Source organism: Crocodylus siamensis, chromosome 7, assembly GCF_052110815.1.
Source record: "Crocodylus siamensis isolate JL-2025a chromosome 7, ASM5211081v1, whole genome shotgun sequence".
Taxonomy (NCBI): Eukaryota; Metazoa; Chordata; order Crocodylia; family Crocodylidae; genus Crocodylus; species Crocodylus siamensis.
Window position 1 is genome coordinate 3,803,410 of NC_143401.1, and position 25,798 is coordinate 3,829,207.

The 25,798-nt window shown below is 49.2% G+C and overlaps 1 protein-coding gene across 4 annotated transcripts in view; it reads left to right on the forward strand.

Annotated features, from left to right (window-relative positions):
• The window catches only part of RUNX3 (RUNX family transcription factor 3), a 92,060-nt gene that overhangs the window by 48,290 nt on the left and 17,972 nt on the right, over positions 1–25,798 (forward strand). For 3 of the 4 annotated variants that reach the window (XM_090058070.1, XM_090058068.1, XM_090058067.1), the window contains one exon: positions 23,795–23,959. The exons of the other annotated variant lie outside the window; for it this stretch is intronic. In XM_090058070.1, coding sequence (XP_089914196.1) covers positions 23,795–23,959 — 165 coding nt within the window. The remainder of the gene's footprint in view (positions 1–23,794; positions 23,960–25,798) is intronic. 4 annotated transcript variants of the gene reach the window in all.

Sequence of the window (25,798 nt, forward strand, 5' to 3'; positions counted from 1 at the left end):
TTAGGAACGTGGGGCTGCCTTATATTGTCTGCTTGGTATTTCACTGAAGTCCTTTGCTCAAGTCTTCCTCTCCTTTAGTGCAGATCGCTCAGTGCTACCCCCATGGACCATAAAGCAGTTTCTTCACTGTACGAAAGCTGTCAGTGTCCAAAATGAAAGGGAAACGATCCGAGCCTTCTAAATATGCTTTAAAATATTTTCTGTTGCGGCTGTTGTTATGCCATCTGCTCGGCTTGATGGAGGTCCAGGCAGGCACATGGTGTAACAAGCTGCTGAGATCTGTGCAGCTTGGTTTTATGTGGTCTAGCTTGTCTTCAGTTCTTTTTTACTTTATTTTGGGGACAAGGACTGAGGTGCTTAGTGTTACCCCCTAGCCAGTTTGATGTAGGATTTATTTGGAAAAATAAACACCAAAGTGATGCAATTTAAAACTTTTTAGAAAGCAACAAATACCATAATTATTCCTATTTCAATACTCCCCTAACTGAAACTTGGCTCCCATTGTGCTAGGCACTGTAAATATACCCCAAAACACAAGCCCAGCCTCTCAATCATATCATCTAAGGAGACCCAGCAGCCCAAAGTGGGAATGGCAGCAAGTCCAAATTACCCGAGTACCTGCGAGTTAGTCGGGAATAGAAGCCAGGTCTCCCGATGTCCATTTTGGTCTCCTGATGTCCGCTTTTAAAGCGCTCTGCAGCCGTGCACTTCTGTCGGGGCACAGCTGTAGAGCGCTTGCAAGGGGCTGACTGCACAACAAATGTAACTTTTGTCCGCACTATTTCCTTGCTGTATAATCCAAGGCCTGAATACGTATCGGTGCAACAGTCCCACTTGCTGTAGAACCCAGGGGGGTTTTATCACCATCTCTGGGACTGAGAGGTCCTTTTTCCAAAGAGATTTGTTCAGAGTTTGTCAACCAGGAAGGTCATAAATGTGCCCAAAGTTTGGCTGCAGGGGCCTGGGGTCTGATGGAAATCTGTTCTGTAGAAGTGCTTTTTCGTAGATGTTGTACCTCATTGTCCTTCAGTCTGTACTGAACCAGAAATAAAAGTGCCTCTTCATGCACACGCACGCACACGAAATGGTGAGGAAATATTGCATGTAAAATGATACAGTCAGTCATGAAACCAGATGTGGTTTTCACAGCTAACCCACCACTGGGCAGCTCCCAGTACCAGAGCCCTGCTATATGCTGCATGCGATCAGCCGCTAGAACTCATGGCCACAGGGGAATCGTCGAGTTAAATCCTCTAGCCGGTTGGTTGGTAAAAGGGGCTGGATAAAATCACTGCCAATAAACACATTTGGCTCGGCACGGTGTGACCACACCTCCCGCTTCACGTCAGGAGCTCGTTGCTGCAGGGCGATGATGGTTCTCCCCTTCATCTGCAGCCTCGCATGATTGGCAAGATGCTCTGTGCTGTCTGTTCTCTTGCAGCGGCAGGCAGGCAGTGCTAGAGGCAGGAGAGAGCACTTGGTGGGGATTGGGTTGATCTGGTTTGACAGGAAGAGCATCCTTAGTATGGAAAGAAGCAGCCATTTGTAAGAGGGTCCTGGGAAAGCCGTGGGCATCATCTTCTCAAATGCGGAGAAATTCCCCAAGCAAATGTTCTCCTAGGTGTTCAAACAGAAGCACACTCTGTCTGCATGCACCACCCCCTCGTGTCTGGTCTTCCTCTAACCCCTTCGCCAAGCCTTTGGAGCAGAGAGCTTTTTCCTGGGTTTTGCTTACTTCGGGTCTGTCCTTCAGCAAGCTTTTTAACTCACGATGAGCCCAAACTGTAACTGCAGACCATGACCCCCCTGGATTTGAAGGGGAGGGATTAGGGATTTGAGCCTGAACCCTAGAACAGGTCAGTCTGGAGCCCTGCACTGGATCCCACTGCCCTTTGCGGCTTGGATCAGGCTGCTGCAATGCAGCTGGCGTGCTGTGGTGGGAGCGCGAGAGCTGGGGCCCATGTTGGCTCTTAACCAGATTAAATCCCATGTGTGATGCGAGCAGAAGCATCAGGGCAGCATATTAAATCACTGGCAGGCCTGTCTTCAAGGGACCTCAGCCTGAGCCCCGGGTTTGCACCCGCAGCTGGCGGCAGGCACAAGCAGTGGTAAAACGTAGCAGCTGATCTAAGGAGCACCCGCCGAGCAGTTGGGGCGAGGTGTCGTTGGTAGTGTCACGAGGTTTTGGTGGTGTCTGTTGCTTTCACCTGCAATCAGTCACAAGAGCGGCCGTGGGAGAGGCCAGGCTTCGAACATGTGGACATGGAATGAACCTGGCAGGGAATTTTGCAGCTCGTGTCGGTGTTATTTCAGAGACCCCAGACCACTGACTGCCTGCAGTTAGGGGCGTTCTCCCTCTGAAATACCTCGGTTCTGTCTCCAAATCTTTATTTTGCTAAAACTCTTCATGGCTCGGATCTGGGAGGAAAAAAAATCATTTTTCATGTTGACACCTACGGTTCTAAACAAATTGCACTTGTAGTGCCAAGTGTTGACATGCTTGTACAAACAGGAAGTAATAAAATATTTGAACTTCCTGTGGAATTTCCTTTTTTTTTCTTTGCAGCTCTTTATTTAGAGAGAACCCAACTGAGACAAACTGCAGCCCTTGTGCGGAGCCCGTAACCTCCACAGCTGCTTGCACGAGAGGCTGCAGGAAGCACGGCACTGGAGAAGTGCTTGTCTGAAGCCCTGTAGCAGCAGCAACTGGCCTTGGGCAAATGGGTGCACAAATTCCACCTTCCCCATCCCCTTGCCTTGCCCACAACTCTTCTCCTTCTCCTCTGTCGTGGATGCAGATCACTTTTTTTATCTGCTCTCCATGCACTTGCACTGGTGATGCCAGACCATCTCCTAGCCGCCTCGTGGCCATTTTCATCTTCCCTCCCGAACCTTTCCTCCCAAACCTCTCCAACTCCACCGACCCCACCCTTCCCTCCTCAGTTCAAAGCTGCTTTAATCACTCTCATTTTAAAGCCCCCACTCTCAACCTTACTTGCCTCTCCACACTGTGCCCCTTTAGCCCCGCACATGGTGCCCCCCTTTCTGTTTCGTTCCCTTACAATTGCTCCTGGGGCTCCTCCTCTCCAGCGTCCTCTAAGGATCCCTCCCGCACAGGGTCTGGCCCTTGCTCTGAGAGGTCTTTACTGATCTCTTCCTCGCCAGATCTTAGACCCAGTGCTCCATCCTTGTCTTCCTTGTGCCGTCAGCACAGTCAGCTGTTCTTTTCTTCTTGACACCTCCTCCTGTCTTAGCCTCCTTGTCACTTTTGAAGGAATATCTTCAACGTTTCAAACCACCAGCCAAACGTTTCAAGAAGTGGGGAGAGGCGGGCTGTGTTAGGGCTGGCTCGCAGAGAGGACGGCAAACAAGGCTGGAGTGAGCTGGACCCACTTCCCAGTACCCAGCTCCCTTCTGCAGCCACGGTCAAACATCCGTGGGTGAGCTCCTTGCTGAGAGTTGCGTGAACCTGGTCCCGCTACATACAGGGCCTCATGAGTGCAAATCTGATCTTCCCTTGGAGGAAATGGAGTAATTTAAGTCTCTCTCTCTCTCTCTCTCTCTCTCTTCCTTTATTGTCTTAGAGCAGGGGTGGGCAAAATGCGTCCCGTGCACCAGATGCGGCCTGCCAGGCCATTCTATCCAGCCCGTGGGGCCCCTAAAAAATTTAGAAAATGAATATTTATCTGCCCCTGGCTGCCTGTCATGTGGCGTTCACTAGCTTTCCAAAACTCAGTTAGCAGCCCTCCGCCCAAAATAATTGCCCACCCGTGTCTTAGAGTGATGGTACACCCCATGCACCAATTCAGCCAGGCAGAGAGTAAAGGAAGCCTGGCCCCTTCAGTCGTGGGTGTTCTTGCTGGTGCCTCTGGAGCCACCCTGAAGTCACTGCAACTACATGGCGAAAGCTGAAGGCCAGAAAGCCAAGTCTGTTATCACATTAAGGACAATCACGGCCCTTTTGCAGAGGGGGCCGAGCTAAGAGCAGTGTCCTGCTTGCAAGCACATGGGTCCAGCCCCGGTGAGCGACTTCAGTAGGGCTGTGTGGATGTGGGCAGGAAGGGAGCCCAATGGCAGTGACTGACTTGGCCAAGGCTGCACAGCAAACCAGCGTGGGAGCAGGATTAGAACTGGCAGGCTCCTGTCTTCCAGCCTCAAACCTGCGGTTGTTCCTCGTATTATACGGGGATTGCAGTCTCTTTGGAGCAGGGACCAGCATTCTTTTGTACAACACCTAATATGTTGGGGTCCTGGTTCACGAGTAGGCTCCTAGGTGGTGTTCTAATCTAATGCAAATAATCAATAATCATTGATTAATTGATTGAACCCAGAACTCTGGATTGAGCCCCAGTGAGTACCTTGATCACAAGATCACCCTTCCTCCCAAAGGAAGGAGCCCTCGTAAAGAAAACCCGAGGAAGTTTGACTCCTTCCTCCCAGAAAGAGGGACAAAGCAGTTCCACAGAGGTTGCTCCAGCGAGGTGGAAATGAAATGCAGCCAGCGCCTGCGAGATCTGAGCGCTGCTCAGAGAGGAGCCGGAGTGGGAAACTTTCAAAGCCTCCCGTATTCGCAGTATCAGGGCTCAGGCTGCTCCAAGCATAAAGTCTGTTTCCAATGTTTAGAGTTACACTTGGGAAACCTGATTAACGGAGATGTTTCCCCTCCAGCAAAAGAACAACGTAGACAGGCAAGCAGGCTACTCTTCTGGGACCTGAAGGAAATGAAGAGCCATCCCTCCTTCCATACCGAATGAGGCTGGGTAGCCCCGGTGTCACTTTAATGTAGGAAATGGCTTTCTTTTCTTTCCATGGTTCACCTTCCCATTACTGGTGCATTATAATTAAAAACATAAATTATTCAATATAAAAAGAAAAATGTAAATCATTTTAGCTTAAATTTTGGCTCAGAATAATCTTTCCCCTGACACTCCCAGGGTTTCCAGTAGATCTGTCACACAGTCAACCTGCTCCAGTTGTATGCACGTTCTGCCTGTATTGCACACGTCACACTGCTGTTAATAACTGCATCTGCTGAAAATGAAGCATTTTCTCATGGTCTTGTACTCTTGCTTGAAACATTTTTTCCTTTTCAAGGACTATATTCATTATTACTTAATGAATGAACTAATACTGTGCTCTGGATCCCTGTCTGCTGAAACTACTGGCAGACATGAGTGCTCTCTAGTTATGAATGAGTAAATGCATCATGATTTCTATTCGCATAAGCAGGGTCTGACTTTGTGCCAGTCTTTTGCAGCTTCCACGGATGTCGTGTGCACTTGTCATACATAGCACAGCAACTCTTACCAGCAGACTCTGAGGGCCCAAAAGTTAAATTCTTACATTTTAAAAGAAAAGTGTAAATCTTTTTAGTGCAGACTTCAGCTCTTGTAGAATAATCCTTCCCCCGGTGCCCCCAGGTCTGGGAGCAGAGTGCTGCTTCGTGGTCATGGGCTGTACCTGTGCTGCTGACCTGTATGCATGACGGCTGGGGTCTGTTGTATAGGCACACCTTTAAAATGTTCATCTTCTACTGTATTGGCTGCTTCCTCTGAAATGAATGACCACCCAAACCTGAGAGCAGCTGTTGTGTAGTGGGCTGGGGTATGGTCAGCTCTCACTAGCCAAGTGGGCCTAAGTTTAGTTGGTTCTTGGGTAGAAGACATCCAACTGGAAGTGATACTATGTTGAGCTTCTTTCCTGGTGTCCAGTCCTGGTACTAGTCTGTTGTTAACAAGTGTTGAGTTGCCTTTTACATGGGATGTGAGCAAGGTCCAAACCCCTTGAGGCCATCGCAGACTCCCCCAACACAGGTCAAGGGCAAGTTTTATCACTGGTACCTTTAGTCTGCTTCGGTGTCATTCCTCTCAAAGTTTCAGTTAAAAATGCCCTTATTTATTTTCTGCCTGAAACAACTGCATTGGGGTTGGTCATACTGGTAGATGCCCACAACGCGCACACAGGATTAATTGGGATGGTGCACAGATGTGTGGGTATAACTCTTCCTACTATATGTGGGATGGGAAATTGCTACATGATAAATGGTAGTGCTGATCCACCTTGGGCTTCCTCCCCTGTCCCCTACCCAGTAATTCGCCTGTGCTGGATCTCCTTCTTGTTTTCCAAACCCCTGAGAAGCTTCCAGCAAGCTCCACTATTAGTTTTGCATAAACTTTCTTAAATTATTTTCCTCCTTTCCTTGCAAATGTGGAACTCTCTTTCCCCCTCAGATTATGCTGATCTGATGTGCAGAGCAAGAAACAGTCCTGGCCCAGTAAGATCCAATTTCATGCAAACCATCAGGACTAGAAATGGGAGCCCCCTCCCCTGACAGACCGTAACATCTGGGTGTATCCCTGGCAGATGGCAGCGTGTTGGCAAAGTGAGCGCCACTGCCAGTTCTCCAGGGTGGCTCCAAATTTCCCAGCGTCCCTTAGCTGCGAGCTTCATCTCCAATTTGGAAAATATTGTCCTGAATCTTTACAAGCCAGGCAAAGCAGCTGCTCCCCGTTCACCATGGCAGGAGTCTCAGCCAGTTGAGGAAGGCTCCAGGCAGCATCGTGCTGAAACGCTGCATTGGTCCACGTGTGCTAATAAGCCTGCCTGCTGCACCATCCGGGTGGTTACCCCCATCTTTCCAGTCCTGGCTGGATTACTTCCAGCTCTGGAGGTCCGTAGCACGCCCCGTTTCTGTGGATCCCCCTGGGTTCGGGGTCCCACATGTTGGTTGCTCTATGCATCGGGTGTGAAAACACAGCCCAGTTTGCTGAGAAGCTATTTTCAGAAGTCTGTAAAAGGTATTACTCTCACCTTCCTTCTGCGGTCTTTTTGTTTTCAAGGGAGCAAAGTACTGGAGCTTGGGTCAGACTGTGAGGCCTATCCTGCTGGCCCTGTATGGCAGCTGGATTCAGTGGGTCATTTTCTCTGACTCGGGGATGTAGAGGACCAGGAGGAAGTCCCAGAAAGAGGGCGGTTTGGGAGGGTGAGGAAATCCTCCTTTATGCTTGTAAACACAGCTGTGTTTGGGCTGGTTCGTTCCCTGCTGGTTTATATTGGGGTGAGTGTGGAGAGACTGGCATGGCACCTGTGCATAGTCAGAAGTGTCTTAGCACTACAGGGACGGGTCACACAGCACCACGCTATTGCTAGGCAGTGTTCACGGGCCCCTAAGAGTACGAGCAGGAGAAGGATAAAGGTTTTCACAGCCATCACTTGGTATGACACACAACTAACTCACTTGTGGCTTTCTGTCCAGCACAAACTGAGGCCAAGAAAAACCTCCATACTCTACCACCCCATCCTGCATCGTGTATAGCACGGCAGGCACGCCTCATTTACCGCTCCCCACGCCCTTGGTACCTTATCGTATCTATCTGGTTCTCGGACCACACCCATTGCCATGGGATGTGAGCGCTTCACCAGCGTTTCTAGCCATTTTTGTGCAGCTAGGGAAAAGGTCTAGCCTGATGCCAGCAGAGACTCAGAAGCTGGTGTAAAGGTCTTTTAAAAGACAGATGCACATCTTTAGGAAGATGCATGCAAGGAGGTTTCTCATTAAAATACGTGAAGGCACCATTTCACTTTTTCTAACTGATGTTTCTGTTTGGACTCTGTAGAACAGTGACCCTCCAATATCTGCAACACTCCCACAATCCTTTTGCAACTTTCTGAGGTTTGGTTGCAGAAAGAAGGAATGAGAGGTTTGGGGGCAGGGGCCAGACAGGTGTAATGTCGTGCACCCTTGATTGGGAAGAGCATCGGCGTACCTGAAAGGGTGTGCAAAGATCACTACAGGCATCCGAGAGAGGCTTCAGTGCACAATTACATGCAACGTGTCGTATAGACAGTTCTTGAGCGACAGGGTGTGTAGGGCTTTGGCGCAGAAGTGAACCGGGTTGGGAAGGTTTGTGTCCTGCCTCGTTTCAGACTACTCTAAGTAAAGGTCATTAGTTGGTATTGACTTGGGTGGGGCAAGGCTGCCTTACAGCACCTGAGGATCTGGCCAACAGAAATAAAGGGAAAAGTTTGGGACTGGCGCAGGTCCTCTATGAAGGAAATGAGGGCCTATCTCCACCTGACTTGGTAGCTCCTTAAACACAGGTGTTGATCTGATAGTGGTGCACCTCGCTATCAGCTTGATCCAGCCTGTCTCCGTTCTGTGGAAGCCCACCCAAAATCTACTGATTTTCTACCACAGCGCACACAGCTTAGTGAAAGACTTGGGACAGATTTTCAGGGAAGCCCTGTCCTTTCTTGGATCACACCCATGGTAGTTGTAGCTAACTGAAGTTGTGAAAATTATAGGCATTTTCTCTGTGTAAGATTAACCCTAGCGCTTTGCTACCCTAAGGCAGGGCTGTACCAGGAAGCCCCTTGAGTGTCTTTGGGTCTCCAGGTCAGTGACCTGTCCCGAGAACATGAACATCGTGGAGCGTCCTCCCTCTGCCTCCCTTTTAAGCAAAGGTGTTATTAATCTGGTTTAGAGCGAGTGCAACTTTAAACCCCCCCGGCTCCCCCGCTCTGTCCCTAGTTTGGCATGCGTTAGTCCTCCCACAAATCATTCTGATACTTTGGAAATCCTGAAACAAGATTCAATCTATTGTTTCTCCAGCCCTTTGCTTTCCACATGTGAGCTGGGCACTGAGTCGCCCCCCGTGTGCCCTCCCTCGCCATCCGTTTCGGTGGGCTTTGCATCAGGCTCTGCCACCCTCTCTTTCAGCCTGCACGTGATTTTTCCTTCAACTTTTGCTGACATTGGGAGAGCAAACACGCCACACCCCGCCACGTAGCTGTGGTCACAGACCTCTGGAGATTTCCAAAAGGGGTAGCTTGGTCCTGTTGCTTTTGGAGCCAGACTTCATGTTAAATTGCTCCTTAGGGAGGTTTTCCAAAAAACTCAGATGCATCCAGGCATGCAAACTTGATCTCTTGACCAGTTTGATGTCTTCTTCATGGCTTAAATGCCATAACACACATGAAATTACTCATTTAATAAATTGTAGGGTTGGTGATTTTCTTGCTAACTTCATTTTTCCCCCCTTCTCCTGAAGAAACAACAACAATTATTGAGTCTGGCCAAATTTCTGACTCCTCAGTAATTGCTAGTTACAAAGAGCATCTCTTTAGGGCTTCCTTTATTTGCACGGTTAATAAGAAAGGAAGAAATGTTTCAGTTCCCACCAAGAAATATGACTGCATGGAGGTCAAACAATTAAAGTAAATGGTGCATAAATTCACTAATCACATGCCAGCCCCTTCAGTGAGCTGCATGTCGCTGAGTGGCATTTTCCAGGCGTCTGGAGAGACGACAGCCTCCGAGCTATGCGCGGGAGGCAGAAGCCGTTCCTGAGCGGGGCATGTTCAGCAAGCAGGTGAAGTGTGGGTCGGGTCATCGGAGATCGTTCTGTGCTGCTTTCCACCGCCGCTGACTGAGCTCCTCACAGTCGCACGTGGGCTGAGTCTTGCAATAACCCCGGGAGGCAGAGAGAAGTCATTAGCTGCGTCTCTCCACATGTTTAGAGCGAGAGGAACGGGAAGGTTTTAGCTGCCTCGCGCAGACCGGCTGTGGCAAGGCTGGAACCTGCACCCAGGTCTTCCGAGTTGAAATCCAGGGACCACCTCTCCAGTCATACGGTAGCAGTGCTAATTAAGGTCACGTGCGTGTGCATTTTTTAACTCCTTTGATGCAAAGTCAGGCTTACGAGACCAGATCCTTCCCTTGCGAATCCAGGTATCGCTGTTGGGGCCAGTGGGCCAAGTAGCTGATGTAAATGAATGTAGTGCTGTGAAAGTCAGTGACTGCTTTGTTTCGGGTGACTGCTCGATCACCAGCGACACTCTTGCCGCAGCATGAAAATGAACCAAGTCAGACACAAAATCAGGTCACCGCCAGTGGCCGGGATGATGAGAGTGTTTTACTTACCCATCAAGCCAAGTAGGCAAATGAGTGGTATTTTTGGAAGGCTGATTGAAGGATATTTTTGTCGTGTTGACGTGCGTTGCAGAAGCATTTGCATAAATCCACAACACACTTCCTCCAAAAGGAAAAGAGATTCATTTAAACTGTAATAAGATCATTATACAGAGCAACTTTTGGATTAGACAGGAAACCAAGAGATCTCTGTGGTCTCCTGACTCAATGGAGGGGTCAATGCGTAAAATGTACCAGCACGTGATCTCCAGGCGGAGTCTAGGTTATCTAATGGTCCTGTCTGGTCCGAGGGTCTAGAAAGCTCCGAATGGGACACGTGTGCATCACGCGTGTATACACGCTCTCACCGCTGTATAGAGCGGGGACGTTTGGATTTCCTCAGGCTTGGACAGCGGTGTGGGTATCTCACAAAGATCTGTGCGGGGACTGGGGGGCGCCGCTGGCTTGGGAAGAGCTCGGTCTGCGTTCAGCGCGCTCCGCGCTGCGCCTGGCTTTTCCGACTCCTCCTTTCCAGTTTGGGGCACTTGGTGAAATGCTGAGGGCGGACAAGTGCTGCTGGCGTGGCTTTGGGAGCAGCGTGGTATTCAGCCACTAGATGTCTCTCCACGCTGGCTGGACTTCCACGCAGGGGCTCGTTTCTGGTGAACAAAGCTGGGACTCGAGCTGCGTGGAAGCAGCCTGGTTTCTCAGCAAGGTCCGCTTCCTTTAATAAATGCCCTTGTTTAAGGGGGCCGTGGTCACGTGCGAGCTCACCAGCCTCGCTCTTCCATTCCTTGTTCGAAGCCTATGCGAGCAAAGCTGGCCTGCGGGGAAGGTCTCTCCAACTCGGCACCTCGGGCCCCCTCTAGACTGTCCAGCAGGGAGCGAGGCTTGTTAGACCCGTGGGGAAATTCAAGGCAGCCGAGCATTTTTGCTCTACTTCTGGAGCCACTCTTCCACTTCTGCACGGTGGCAGGATGCTTCCTCCAGAAGCTTTGCTTCCCTGGCCCTGCCCCAGCCGCTGCACCAGGGAGGGCTTCCTTAAAGCGCCAAGTAGGATTTTGTACAAGACGATGCAGATAGAAAAAGCCTGCTTTTTTCCACAAGGAAATCCCTGCTGCTTGTAAAGTGGAGAAATAGTTCCCCCGTTGCCTGATGGTTTAGCTTGTCCAGCCCCAGCCCTGTGGAGGAGGCAGGAGGTCGAATGCTGCAGGACTGTGGCTTCTGGGGCCCCTAATTGCCCCTGCCTGCTTGAACTCTTCCTTGGTGGTGTCAGCGGGGAATCCGGGCCTTTCTCCTCTCCATAGCCCAAGTCCACATCCTGAGAAGCAAACGGCGCTGCCCCGAAGAATGACAATGGGGAGCGCTTGCTTCTGGTTTAACATAGGACAGTTTTATGCAGTTTGGAAAACAAAAAACCCTCTAGGAGGAGATGATAAATAGCGAAGGGGCTGCTTCTTGGAAGCTCGTCTCAGACTCAAGATGCAGGGCGCGTTATGCCAATGCAGTGCAGTTCCCGATCTTTATCTTGGCAAAAATAGTTTCTCAGAGGGGATGAATAAAACTAGAACTTGAGATGTTTGTGTAATTAAGACCAGGCTAGTTGCTTAAGCACTCCTCTGAGGTTGTCGTTTGGGATATTATTAGGGTTTTTTCCTTTTCCTGCTCATCCTAAGCTAGATATAAATATGGAACATCTCTGTTTGACCAGGAATTACTAAAAATGGGAAATGTAAAAAAATTACAGGAAATAAGGCTAGATAAAGCAATAAATATTATTGCACATAAAGCAAGCAACATTAACTTTAAATAAATGGATGACCTCACCACTTCACAGAAAGCTATTTGTGCGTATTACATTGGAACAAATGATGGCAATTTTAAGCTCATAAAGTACTTAAACTATAAAGATTTATCATTTCTCTAGACCCATCCTCTTCTCAGGCAGGGAGTAGAGAGGAAATATTGAATAACTCTTAAGTCTGGAAGATTGTCACGTCCCACGGTAGCGAGTATTACGAAAGAAACCTGAGCGCCACCGTCCTTACCCAGGCAAAGCAAGTACCAAATCCTGCCTGAGACCTCTTTATCTGCCGCTGAAATGCGGTCACTTCTGGGGTGAAGCGCAGTGGTTGCTCGGTACTGGAGAGTTGCACTACTTGGCTCTGTGGGAGAGAGGAGCTGCTTGTCAAAAAGCAGGGGAATTTAGGGAGGTTGAATCTAAATCTGTGGATTAAAGTTTGTCCATGGCACCAGGACTAAGTCCCCCTCCTCACCCCTCCCCCCCCCCCCGCCTGGTAGCTGGTTAAATGCTCCGTGCCCTCTTCCGGGCAGCAGGCACCCAGCACAACTTGCCTGCGGCACTGATCTCTAGCAGCAAGGGGCCTGTGCGCACCCCTGAGGGCATTATAGCAATCTAGCTGGCTGGTAATTGCTGCAATGGTTTTCTTTTAATTAAGAAAAAGGGTTGTTTCTTTTCCTTTTTCAGCAGCAGCTGGCTCCTTTAATAACAAAATCCCACCTCAGTAAAGAGCCCCAACAGTTTTGCATGTACCTGGTGAATCAGGAAACATTTGTTATGGATTAAATGCATTTACTTGAACACAATCTCAGTGACTGGGGAAAAGGGAGATGAGTCTTGACTGGCTTTTAATAGACTCCCAGATCCCTGGTGTGTGAAATGATATTGGGACGTCAGGCAGTTTTGTTGGGTGTCCTTGGCTTTGCAGGTGTCCCTTAACGGCCCCTATTCTTACTGACCCCTGTACTGGTCCCAGTGTGCCCCGTCGACATGCCCGTGGAAGAGAGGCAGGGCTCGGGGCCCCGGCGAGCACGGCGTTTACTGCTCAACTGCCCGGGAATATTTCAGCGGGGGTTGACCTGACCTGGGGCAAAATTACTTTGCATTGACTTTTCCTGCCCAACGCTTTTGATCTTGGCTGAAAGTTTTCATTTTTCAAGGTTTCTATTACAGCTCTGTTCTCTTTGCGGAAAGTTTTCAGCGAAGGCCTTTTTTCTTTTGAAGTCGCTGTTGGTATGTTTTTGGTGACGCCCCTGCCCCACCCTCCCATCCTCTGAACAGCTCTAGTTAGAAGCCACGCGGTTCATTGACGCCGCTCGAATGTGTGCTCACTTCAGGTATGACCCGCCTGAGCCAAGAAAGGGGCAAGATCTTTCTCATGCATTTTTGCTAAGAACCGTGTCTCTGTTTGACAGCCAAGTCAGCTGCCTCGGGATGACTTGATTGAGCAGTCATGCTTCTTCTGGACTGAGGCCATCCAGCTCCTTCCTCACTTCCCTGTCCCATTTACTCTTTTAATGGAGACAAACGACAGGAAAAGAAAATGCTTGGACTGAGCTGAGGTCCAAAGGAACATGCTGCTTTCTCCCGTGCTGTTTACATCATGCACTGTGTGGTTGTTGGTTGCACGTCTCTAGGAGACGTAAATAAAGTAACCCACAAAAGCCAGATCTACCAAAAAGACACTTGCTCTCCATTAAGGAGGCCGTGCTTTAGGTCTCAGTCCAGCAAAGCACTTAGGAACATGCTTGAATTAAAGTCTGCGAGGAGTCTGGCTGACATCCTCCACCCAAAGCCGAGTCACGCTTGAAGTACGTCTACGCCGTAGTGACGGAGCTCGGCAGCGAGGTGACGGTCCTGCCTTCCCGCTGCACGCACACAAACCCCAGGGAGGGACCTGCTCTTGTGCAGGCTGGAAACCCGGGTGCCGGGGCACCCCAAGTGTCTGCACCACCTCACTGCTGGGGCCCCCATGCTTGGAGTGAGCGGGCCAGGCGTAGTGCCTTGGCAGTGAGACCGACCTCTGCCTGCCCAGTAAGTATACCCTCCGTGCCTTGCTGAATAGAGGCCTTGCAGAGCTAGCAGCCAGTGCTACCATCTTCTGCATGTCCGACTGAGCGGGCCAGGGAAAGCTGGTGCAACTCTGTGGAAGCCAACAGAGTTACAGTGGCTTGCAGCGGCTGGAGGCCCAGTTACAGAGTGGAAGGGGGAGGCCTGAGCCCCCTCTCGCAGACATGGAGGCAAGTCAGGCGTTGCTCCCCTGACTCCTGCATATTGTCTCGGGTGAGAGGAGAATGGAGTGCGCGGTTCAGGAGCTCCCAAGTTCACTTGGAAGTTCTTACAAACCAGCCCTTGCCGTGAAGGCTCATTTCTCATCGTTAATGTGGTTTGGTCCGGGGGGCGGGGTAAGAATAAACCCAGGGTTAAATTGTATGTTGCACTGCATTCTTACCGAGGCATTTCTGGGCTCCTGTTCATACATGCATCTCGAGTAATTATGTGAAACTACATCGTCCTTTAATGTCTTCTGTGCACAGCTATGCAGTTAACCCATCATGGGTCCAGTCCCACAGGGAAAGTCGGAGACCATGAGATGTCCACAGCACCTGGCAGGACAGAGCCATACGGACATGCAAACACCAAGGGAGAAATGTTCCTGGAGCTTCAGGCCCTGGATTAGGCATTAGGGCACTCCCAGCCCTGTCCCCTGACCAGTAAAATCTGGGCCTGCAACCCCCTGCTTCAGACAGGTCGAGTGCAGGTTAGCCAAGTGTCCAGGGCATGGTTTGAGATCTTTGGGCGATGGGAGCTATGCAGGTACACAGAGTCACCCTTGTGCTCAGAGCTCCAGGATCTCTTCTTCAGGTCAGCTGTGTGGCTGAGCTGTTACTCATAGGGCAATCTCAGGTTTAACAGAAAGACTAACTATTAGTAAATTATTATAATGATACTGCTATATCATATTTATGACTTTAATTGCATTAATTTTTAAACTATTTCACTTAAAATTGCCATTTTTTCCTAATCAAGGCAGTATGGCAGAGTGAGAAATGACTTTGTGATTTATATCACCTGTAGCCAAGTCTCCCAGTAATTTTGTTAGTCGTTCGTGTATGCGGTTTGCATTCTGGTGATGGCTAGACGCTGTACTGGGGGATTAGGGAGATGCTGTGCCAGGTGCTCTCTGGAGTTCCTGAAGGAGATGACTCCTTCCTTGGAGTGCTGCCAGTCTAGATGTCGGGCAGGAAGCAAGAGGAGGACAACATGGATGAGCATGGTGAGGAGGAGGTAACAAAACAAGCAGTTTTGTAGCTCACCACTTGCCCATCCAGTAGCAGAGAGGAATGATTTGAGGGCGGTGCAGCAAGGGTAGGATAAAAGGTGGAAACAAGATAGCATCAGAGAGAGCCTAAAGGCATCCGTGATGGGGAGGAACCTACAGCCAAGGCTGGCATCACTGGTGAGCAAGGGGAGGGGGTAGCTCAGTAAAACCTGGGATCAGTTTGGCCCAGCTGCGTACAAAGCCCTACGATGCCTCCAGAACAAAGGATGCTGCAGAAGTGAAGGGAATTTATTAGAACTTAGCGAGGAGCGGATCTCCGGGGTTATTAATAAAGTGCAAGCCCCCAGCACTTGGCAGGATGAGCAAATCTGAGAAGATAATGCAAGGGCTGCGTGGGGGAAAAAAAAAAAAAAAAAAAGGTCAATGCTAAAAGCAAAGTCTCATTTCAGGGAATACAGCTGCTAAAGGTCTGGGCTATCGAACAAAACCACAAGCTCACATTGCACGGCGGGGCAGCATCTATCTTGTTGCTTGCTTTTGAAAGAGCGTTTCAGCTTGACCGGTGGCTGGGAATGATGTGGGAGCTGAGAGTAGGATGAGATCCAGTGCCTCAGCTCTTGTTCTTCTGCTAGATAACACCAGTGACCCCTTCTGGAATAGCCAGCGATCCTCCGTAGCCTGGGGAGGACTGGCTTAAAAATGATTTTGCAGTTTATCTTACTCTTTCCAGTGAATCAGTATGAAAAAGGGAGTGGTGTAGACCACAGATTCCACATGGCTCCAGGTCCTGTGTGCTTTCTACTACATGTCTCCTCCTAGTCACAAAGTCAGTAGGCCGCAAGAGCTGCGAGGCAGGTGAGGCCTACAGTGTCCCATGCGCAGCAGAGTCCAGCTCGGTGGGCAGCTGTGGCAGCGGAGGGTCATTGGGCCCGTGAAGGTCTGGCTCCATTGGATTCCAAGCTTGTGCGTGGGAGCAGCACCGCTCCGGCAGCCCATGGGCTGTTGGACATGCTGTGGCCAGGTTGGGCAGGTGCCCTATGTATGGCCTTCAGACCGGAGGAGGGGGATGCTTGTCATCCTACCACCAGCCTAAGTCCATGGACAAGACCGGAATTGCCCCCCGCGTGCATACAGGATTCAGATCCTGCTGCTTCTTGGCTTACCTTCTTGTAACATCGCCTTGCTTGTGCTGGATGAATTTCTGCATTGCCGGTGTGACAATCCATGCTAGAGGCAGACTCAAATCAGAACCTGGGAGCTGAACGGTAGATTTTGGGCACCAATCTAACTATTTCCCCAGCTGGATGGGAATCCCACAAAAACCTGGGAAAGTCTGGGTCTGAGCTTTGTGTCTTACATCCCAGTTGTGGTTGGGGAAGAGCACAATACTAGGTGACAAAGGCTTTCCATTTGGCTACTCTGAGCACCTGCAGGTACCAAATGCATCTTCCCTTTTACATTACCTGTATTGCGATGCATTGAGTAGAGGGTTAGAGCCTAGCAGACTTCCTTCTATCTCCCCCATAAAGTATTTCTGGCCAGTGTAGCCTAACACATGCCTTCTTCATGCAACTGCTTGTTCGCAGCAGGTACCCTGGAAGCCAGCAGGCCTAGAGCACATGGCCAATCCTGCTGCCAGTGAGGTGCATGTGAGATTTGTCAGTGCTGTCCGTTAAGCATGGCTCAGACCCAGGATGCGTCCTGAGCAGCTGACTGGTTTTCCTGTGTTAATGCAAGGAAACAAGTGGGTTGTGAAACATAGTCAGTGATAGTAACTGTGAAGCATGTTTCTCCATCTCATGTTCCTCAGATCTTGTCATTCAGGTAGGCAAGTAGGTAGTTCCAGGCCACATCCTCAGTTGACTTCACTGAAGACGGCAGCTTTGTGCCAACGATCGACTGGACGTACTCAGTGCTGCTTGGTTTAGCGGCAAGAGCTCACTTTGGCTTCAACAGGAACAGGACCTTGGCCCATTCAAGACCAAATTTAGTCCGATGAAAGTGGGAGCAGGCACAATGAGTGTGGAATTTGCTGGGCACTTAGTGAGGTGTATCAGGGTACACTTTGCAAAAGTTCCTAATGTGCTTAGGAGGCCTAGGACCAGATTTCCAAAGATACTTAGGCCCCTAAGGATTCATATAAGTGCCAGATGGGATTTTCTGTAGTGTCAAACCACGCTAGGACCCGAACTCCTCCCAGTTGGCCTGCCTTGCTCGCGTGCTCAGGAAGTTCTGCCTCTGTCAAAGGTGCCTGAAAATGCCTGAAGATCTGGCCCTGGGAGGCTGAGGCCACATTTGCGTGGTAAATGTACCGTGTCTAATGGCAGTGTCCTCGAGCACGCTGGCCCGTGCAGGCTGCCTCCTGAACTGGGATGTGACCTGTCTGCACAACGCCACCAACGGGCTAAAGGAAACGGGGTGGGCTGATTGGCACTGGCACTAATCAGCGCTGATTTGCCCCCCTGGAGTGGCTACCCCACATCCAGCTTAGGGGGCAGCCTGGCACATGTGAGGGTGTCACTGCTGGGCACAGTAAGCTTGCTACAGAAATCTCATTGCAGGGACAAGTCTGTCAGGCTGTGAGCTCTCGCTGGCCACCGCGGTCAGAGCTGCAGCCAGGTGGGATTGAAGGACTACACTATGTAAATGGCTGTCATTCCTGTTTCCATGCCGGTTGAAACCCGGGACAATCAGCACCACCCCAAACGAGACATCGTTTACTGTCTTTGAAAGTCAGTAGGACTTAGGGTCTCAAGTGCCTTTCACTTTGGAGAGTAGAGCTTAGGCCCGTAAGTCCTCACGCAGGTGCTTTGATACTGTTACTCTGGCTCTCTGATTAAATTGGGTTTTCCAGTGCTTTGGGATCTGGTGGCATAATGTGCCACTGGTACAAAAATATTCTTTGGAGTCTGCTCCATTAACAGCCACATCAGGTCAGGGTGGAGGGGTGGGGAGAGCCCAGAAAGAGTTAAAGGGCTTCCCAGCAAGTCAAAGGAGAGTGAAGGGTTATGGATCCATCGGCTGGTTTAAGTTCAGCTAATCAGCACCAGGCTATGTCTAATGAACATCTCTCCCACTGTTCTGACTTCAGACAGAAAAGACCTACTGTAAATGCAACATATCTGTCTACTTCCTGCCAGCTGGATGGGAGCCAACCTATTTCCTTCAAAAAGGGATATTTATTTTCATGCCTTTAGAGGCAGCCGATTCATCACAGATCACCACAGGCTAGAAAATCTTTATAAATTATCAAACTTCCCCCCTTCCTCCCCCCTTAAATATTATTTTCCTTCAGTTGTTAAAGGCAGTGTAAATCTTCTGACAGAACATGCAAGCTGAAGGGCATTGCGACACTTTTCTCTTTCTTTCAAGGCTGGAAAAGACAGTAGCGGCAGTGTCTTGAGAAGCCAGGAGGAAGCCAAAGCAAAGACTCGGCGTGACTGATTCCCTTTCCAAATGGCGTAAGCAAGCCAACTTCAAACATGTGAATAATGAGTTATCTGTGGTTGACTTTGTTAGGCAGAAGAAGAGACAGTTCCTTCTAACATTTCCCCCTCCCCTTTTGCTTCCACCCCTGAACTTCTGGGCTTCACTTGAAAAAGCCAGTCAAAATAGCAGTGGTCCTTGCTATTTTCTGTCATTCACAGGAAAAGTGAGCTGTAGATCCCTATCTTTCTAAATGCATATGGGGTATTTGAGCTCCTTCCAGCTGCTGAAGCTGTAGACAAGGTTGCACTCCAGTTTCCAGTCTGTTACTCCCTCACCTCTTTTTTTAAGGGGATCACAACTTTCTCAACCAAGTTCCTCTTGGCTTGGTGTATCCCGTGCTTAGTCTCAGGCCAAAGGTGACTTTCCGTGGAAAGTTTGAGCAAAATTCAGCACTGTCATTTCTGAGTTATGGGAGCAAGAGTCAACAACCGCTTTTCCCATCTGTCCTGATCGAGAGCGTTGGTGCTGGCACAACTCGGGCTCTGCTGAGGCTATTCATTTCAAAGGTAGCTTGTTTCTGTAGCGCTCGCTGGGGAACTTGGTCGTATGACCTGTGCTCAGATTGGGATGACATTCAGCCTTACGCTGACAACCTTTACAAGGCTTCTGCCCTACTTAAGCACTTATTTTGAAGACTTAATGGAAATGGGAGAATTGCATAGTTGCTATACTCTCTACACAGAGGAGACTGTCATCCGCGGGTGACTTTCCTATTGGCATCCATAGCAAACGCTGGTTCTTAACTATCCAACAACCCACACCAAAAAGCCAAAGATATTCCAAATGTGTCTATTTATTTTCAGCATTCAGCAGTTACAAATCTTGGGGTGATAAACCAGCTCTCCCCCTACAACCCTACCATTCTTCCAGTGCAGGCACTGAAGGGAGGTCAGATCAAATGAATGTGACATGGGAGTTGCTGAGAGAGAGGAAAGTGGTGAAGCGGTCCCTGCAGGATGACTGCAGCTGCAGGTGCAGTTGCATGGAAGTAGGACAAAGCTGCAGATCCAAGTGCCCAAGTCTGGGAGCAGATATTCACGTTTTTATAAACGCCCTGGTCTCTCTAATAAGCTAAACCAGCAGATCAGAGTTCTGGCAGTGCTCCAGAGTTGAACTAGGATTTTGTGCCTCTGACCTGTCACACCATCAAGCGCCAGTTCGTGCTCTGCAGTGCAGCAGGGAAGTTCAAAACAATACTGATTTTGCTTCTTTGTAAGCCGGAGGATCAGGAGCTTGTGCAGAACACTGGACCCCCCACCCCGCGCGAGGACGCCCCGTGCAATTTCCAATCAGGGCATGTCTGAAGTCTTGGCAGTTTCCGACGTTCTAAGAAGAGAAGGGCCTGTTTGGTCTTTGAACTATTTTAATGTGGAAGGCATGTCTTTAAAATCGGTCGGAGGGCTACAGTTTCACTGCCGCATACAGGGTTTCGCTGTCTGTATTCCAGAAAAACACCCAAAACTTCATGTATGCTTTTTATTATTGCCTGAAGTGTCAGATTCACATCAGTTCTTCCATATGGGAAATGTTCAGTGGGATTGTTTGCCTGATCTAGCGATATGGATCTTGTTATTACATTGGCGATCAAAGGGGACCTGTTAGGCTTACTCATATCAGAGTTACTTGACTGGGACGTAGGACCCACACCTTTAAAACACTTTCCTTGTTGACAAGAAGTGGATCGAGTCAGTGGCTGTTACTATTTTTTTTCACAACAGGGATCTGTATTTCCATACTTGAGTCACGAGTAAAAGGTGATAGTTGTTTCAAAATGCGACTGTGCTGTGAGCGTTGTGAGATAAAACACTCCCCCAGCAATGGTTTTCATATGCGCCGGTGCCGTCCTGGGGTGATCGGCACTTCTCAAGATTGGTTCCTTGGGCCCTGATCCAAAGCCCTGCAAAGCCAATTGAAGTCCCCTGCTGGTGTCAGTGGACTGGAGGTCAGGTGGCATCACTTTCCTATCATTCCAGGTGCAGACCTGTTGTTCCTTCATTAGTGCTGGTTTGCTTGATGAGCTGATGATGAAGGGCCTGCAGCGAGCTGAGCTGCTGCAGAAATCAAAAGCTGAGGATGTTCCCATAAAAGCAGCACATGAATAGAGACTCCGCTCTTGCGTGACATGTGCTGATGCTCCAGGCCAGAAGTGACAAGTGACAGGAAGTCTCCGTGGTGCCGGGTCTGCAAAATAGACTTGTGAATCCTGCTGGCTAAGTTTTTTTTTTTTTTTTTTTTTTTTTTTAGCTCCTAAGTTGTTGTTCTGCAAGCTGGGGCCCATTGTTCCCAATGGGCTTAAGTGTTCAAAAGTGACTCGTGATTTTGGTACCTTCTTTTTTGGGGGTGCTGTATTTGGGACCCCCACAAGGAAACTTGATTTTTAAAAAGCAGGTGCTCAGCACTGTCTGGAAAAAACCCAAAAAAACAGGCTTATTTGAGACCCCCGTAGTTACCAGATACTTGTGAAAATGGTAGGCTTTGCCTTTGTTTCCCTGGTACGGGGATAGGAGCCTATTAGACTGTGTAAGTCCTGATATAAGGACTTCTCTTAAGGTCTGGTAAAGGGTGATCATTAAAAACATCAGCAGCATAACACACATCTATGTTTAAATGTATTCTGTGTTAACTAGTAACATCCTCACGGTATTTTCAACTGAGGCTAAGAGAGTTAGTTACCCAGCTCCCATTAAATCTCAGTGGCGTTTGGCTTTTAAAGTACCGTGGGGACCTCTGACAATCCCAACCTGAGATTATTAAAAGGCAAAAAGTTAAAAAAAACCAACTGTTTCACTTTGTATTCCGATTAACACAATAATGAAGCCGTCCCTATTACAGCAAGACACTCCACTGCCTGTTTTCTCCCTAGGAGAGGATGAAAGAACAGACATGTGACAAAATGTGACCCCAGATTTGCCACCAAGAAGGAGTGTTTTCCCCGGGTCAGTTTGGCAAGGACTTTGGGGGTTTCTGCCATCTTCCTAAGATCATCTGACCACGCATGAACCTAGTAACGTCCCCACCACTGCAGTGAAAGGGCGCTGATGGTGTCCTTGTCTCCCCTGCTTTTTGCCACTGGCTTGTTGTAGGGTCTGTTTTGTTTGGATCATGCTCTTTTGGGCCGTGGCATGTGTCAGGGGCTGTAGATGAATTTTCGGACTCTGGAAATAAACAGCTGCCTGAGAAGGCAGAGAGCTGGACTCAGGAGCCAAAGAGGCCCCTTCAGCCTTATTGTTCGTGTGCTTCAAAGGTTGGTGCACAGCTGAAGAGGCTTGGTAGTGCAGTGACGAATGCAGTAAAAGACCCCATGCAGAACAGAGCAGCCCTCTGCGGTATTGATTTGAAGTTTCCTTTACTCGCATCAGGTAGCTCGGCAAGTAAAAGCCGATTGCTGTGTTTCACTTTCTGTTTGCAATCCATTTTCACTTTCTGGTTCCATGGACCAGCCCAGGGCTGTCACGTTTGGGATGGAAGAGGAGGGAAAGTTGGCGTCGACATTTTTTTCAAAAAGCAAAAATGTTTTAACAGTCTTTGCCCCCTTTCTGTGACAGTCTTTGATGAGGAAATCCAGAGAGATTGCTACAGCTCCCACTGATTTCCTGAATTTGGTGCCTGGAGCTACTTGCTGGTGTCCCTGGAGACCCATGAAGCTTGAGCTGAATCGTGATTCGAAAGAATGTGTGTAGGGCTGTAATTTGGCAGTGAGCGCTGCTGCTGCAGTCAGACTCCATCGGGGCATTCAGCGAACTCCCAGCCCCGACCCGCTTGTGGCGTGTGGGGAATTCCACGCGCCCGGGCTGCCGAATGCAGATCTACGTGAGACGAGACGAGCACGTGCAGGATAACGGGTTGCAGACCAGAAGAGAGGAAGTGCAGGGACTTTCATGCGACTTCCATCGTAAGCTGTAACAGCGTTTGCTCTGTGCAGATGTTTGCGTGCGGTGAAGGGAGTGAGGATGAAGAGCTCAGATCTGGGTCTTTCAGACCCAACAGTATCCGTTCTTTAAAAGCCAGCTGATGCTGTGTATTAGTTCCTCTATGTGATGTGATATGGTTGCCTCTACTGTTGTGCAGCTGTGGTTTGTTAGGAGTGAGAGCTGTGAGTCATGAACCCTGGGACCTATTCCTGGCCATGCTGCTAACTCCTTGTGGTACCTTAATGTCTCTGTCACCCCTCTTTCCCCTTATAGAAGGGGATGACATACACCCACCTTGCAAAACGTTTGGAGCTCTTGTGATGACAGGCGCCAAGTGTATTATGTGGGCACATATACGTCAGCTAGAGCGCGAGCAGAGTCTGGGGGCCAGAGCCAGAGTGCAGTTACGCTGGTGTACGTTTGGAGTAAGTCTCGCTTCCTTGGAGTGCCTCCAGGTTTATATGGGTGTAGCTGAGACTGGAATCCAGCCCAGGGAGAGTGAAAACATCCAGTGATGATTAATTCAGCAAAATGTGAAAGTTGTGTGTCAAGTGTGTTTCATGCTTCGCTTGCCCCAGGCTGATTAGCATCAATTAAATAATTATGGCCCCGCTCTCGCAGCTGAGGAGCATGGTGTTCTTTACAGACGCTGCGACTGCTGCAGTACTTCCATGGGGTGCGCGAGTGTTTGCCCCTCATTTTACAGATGAGGAGACTGAGGACGAGAGAGCGGTGGAGGCACGTGCCCACAGAGTGACTACGAACAGAGACATCTCTCTTGAATCCTGTCCTGGTGGCTGAAGCCTGAGACCCTCCTCCTTTCTCCAGCATTAGTCTGATCAGGGCAGAGTTGGGTCGGTTGAGAGTCTGGGTAGCCGGACTGAGAAGTACCTTCCTGTCTTCAGTGCGATGAGCAAACGCTGTAAAGCTATTTTGAATTCAGCTTTTCCTGTGCTCATTTCCCAGTTGTCTAACAATGGTGCCAATACATGGCATTTTCAACCACATGCATGTGTGTTGGCTTCTTTTTCCCAATGGTTTAAGAGAGGTGGCAGGGCCGTGGAGGGGGCAGCTGGAGATCTTTGTCCTGGTTCCCTCCTGCTATTGACCTGCAGCCTGTCGCAGGCTAAGTCGCTTCCCCGCACCGCGCCTCCATTTCCTCTCCCAGCCTTTGTGCGCCTTGCCTTGTCTCGTGAGACTCTATCTTTGGGACCGGTGCTTATTACATGTGTGTCCAGTGCTTGCAGCAACGGGGTTTCGATCTCGGTCGGGTCTTCCCTGTGCTATCCCGCTAGAAATAATGGTGACAACTGCAGGTGTTTGCATTCTTCCTTCATGTTGACACGGCTCTCTGGTCAAAGGTGGCTGCTTAGAGATCACATTCTCTTATGATGTTTCAGGACACAGACAAAAACTAGAGGACCAAGCCAAATCCTACTCTGATCGCTACAGTGAGCTGGATCGTCTGCGCCAGTCTATGAGAGTCACCCCAGCAGCTCCCACCCCCCGCGGATCCTTGAGTGCCTCAGGTCACTTCGGGTCGCAGGCTCAGACTCCAATGCAAGGTACCGGTTTGGTTCATTCACACGCGCCTCGTTCTACACTTGAATCTCTTAGGCTGATCCAGACAGTATGGCCCAGGGTTCAGAGGAAGCGCTTCTTGAGCCGTGCCAGAAAGGCGGTGTTCTCCTCCCTGACTTTGCCAGCATGTGTTAAGTCTGCCCTACATGGGGATGAGGCCCCCATGGCCGAAGGTTTCAGCTTCTCATTGGGGTTGGAGTGATGTCAGGAGTGGTCATCCAGGAAGGAGCCCTGTGCTGGTGAAGGCAAAGTGCCACACTGACGGGTGTGTGGGAGCTGCCCCCCACTCCAGACCCTGGGGTCCCTTTGCCTCTCCTGGTGGGAATTCCCATGAAATGAGAGCGGACCACAGGGCCTGGGCCAGAAGCCTAAAACTCAACAGATTTACTCGTGCTCATTACTATCACATATGCGGCCCTGAGGAAGATGGATTTTCCCACTTTCCCACAGGCAGCAGATCCATGAGGTGAGGGGAGAAGAGGGATCTAGCTCTACTGACTTTAAATTCAGAAGCCACTTGAACACGTATGCACTTGTGCAGGTAGGCTGCTAGACACAGCCCAGAAAGGGCGTGTTACACGCTACATGGCTCTCAGAACTGTTTCTTCTCTGCTAGCAGTCTCATGCCAGATCTGATCTCTCACCTCACCAAACAGTGATAATCCCTTACGCACATGTGCATGGACACACACAGACTAAAGTTAGTCCCAAGTCAGTACATACCCACAGTGTTACTGTGCAGTAAGGGGTCTACACGTGTGTTACTGTGCAGTAACTAATTGGGCATAAGTTTGATACCTGCATGATGCAGGTATCAAATTTACACTCAAGTTGGCATAAGTCACCATATTTACTGTGCAGTATGAGTGTGCACGTGTAGACGCATGGCCATACTGCACAGTAATTTTGGTTACTGCATAGTAAGTGCATATGCGTAGACATGCCCATGAAGTACAAAAGGTTGGGAAGGGTTAGAAATTAAGTCTTTTTTTGCTAAAATTGTCTGGTTCTTTTTTTTTTTTTCATTAAAATTTGGGTGAAAATTGTAAGAGAACAGAATTTGTTGGGTAGGGTTACCGTTTTCAGCTGTACCTAAATTACATTAGGCTTAAATGTCATTAACTGTCAATAAGACTTAACCCTAAGTCACTTAAAACCTTTCGACAGTTTTACCACAGCTCCACACCCACCCAGAGGTAAATCGGAGTGACATTTTTGTTTGTTTTTTTCATGGCTGTTCAGTTTTTTACCAGCTGTACTTGGACTTCTCTTTAAGAACGATGGATCCTGTTAAAAGGATGCAGTCAGCCAGCAATAGGACTATTGACTGAGGGTTTTTAAAAGAGGAGGAAAGGGTTTATAGACCGATTATACAGAATGGTCTTTCATGATTGAAAAAAATCCACTGTAAACGTTTTTTGAAACGGCCCATTCTCCTGCAGTGCTGAGAACCCAACAGTAGCAGTTTCGGGCAAAGACCTGAGATCAGATAGCAACACTGACTCAGAACCAAAGTGGAAGCATCTGGGCTAATTTCACTGCTTGAAGAGCAAAACATCAAGCCAGAGCAGTGGGAGTGAAGAGGGAGCAAAGTGCTTAAAAATCTTTCTTTTCTCATACTCTAACATAGGAAGAAACTTTCATTAAAACCTCGTGGGGCAAATCCTGTGCATAGTTACAGGGCTTTAAATTTGGGGCAGTCCTGTTACGGTTAATGGACCCGCATGTGCTTCATCACTGTAATGGTGACAGTGTCCTTCTGCCAGCATGCTCCATAACCAATAGTAATACTAAGCCTCTCTCTTGTACACACACAGGTTATT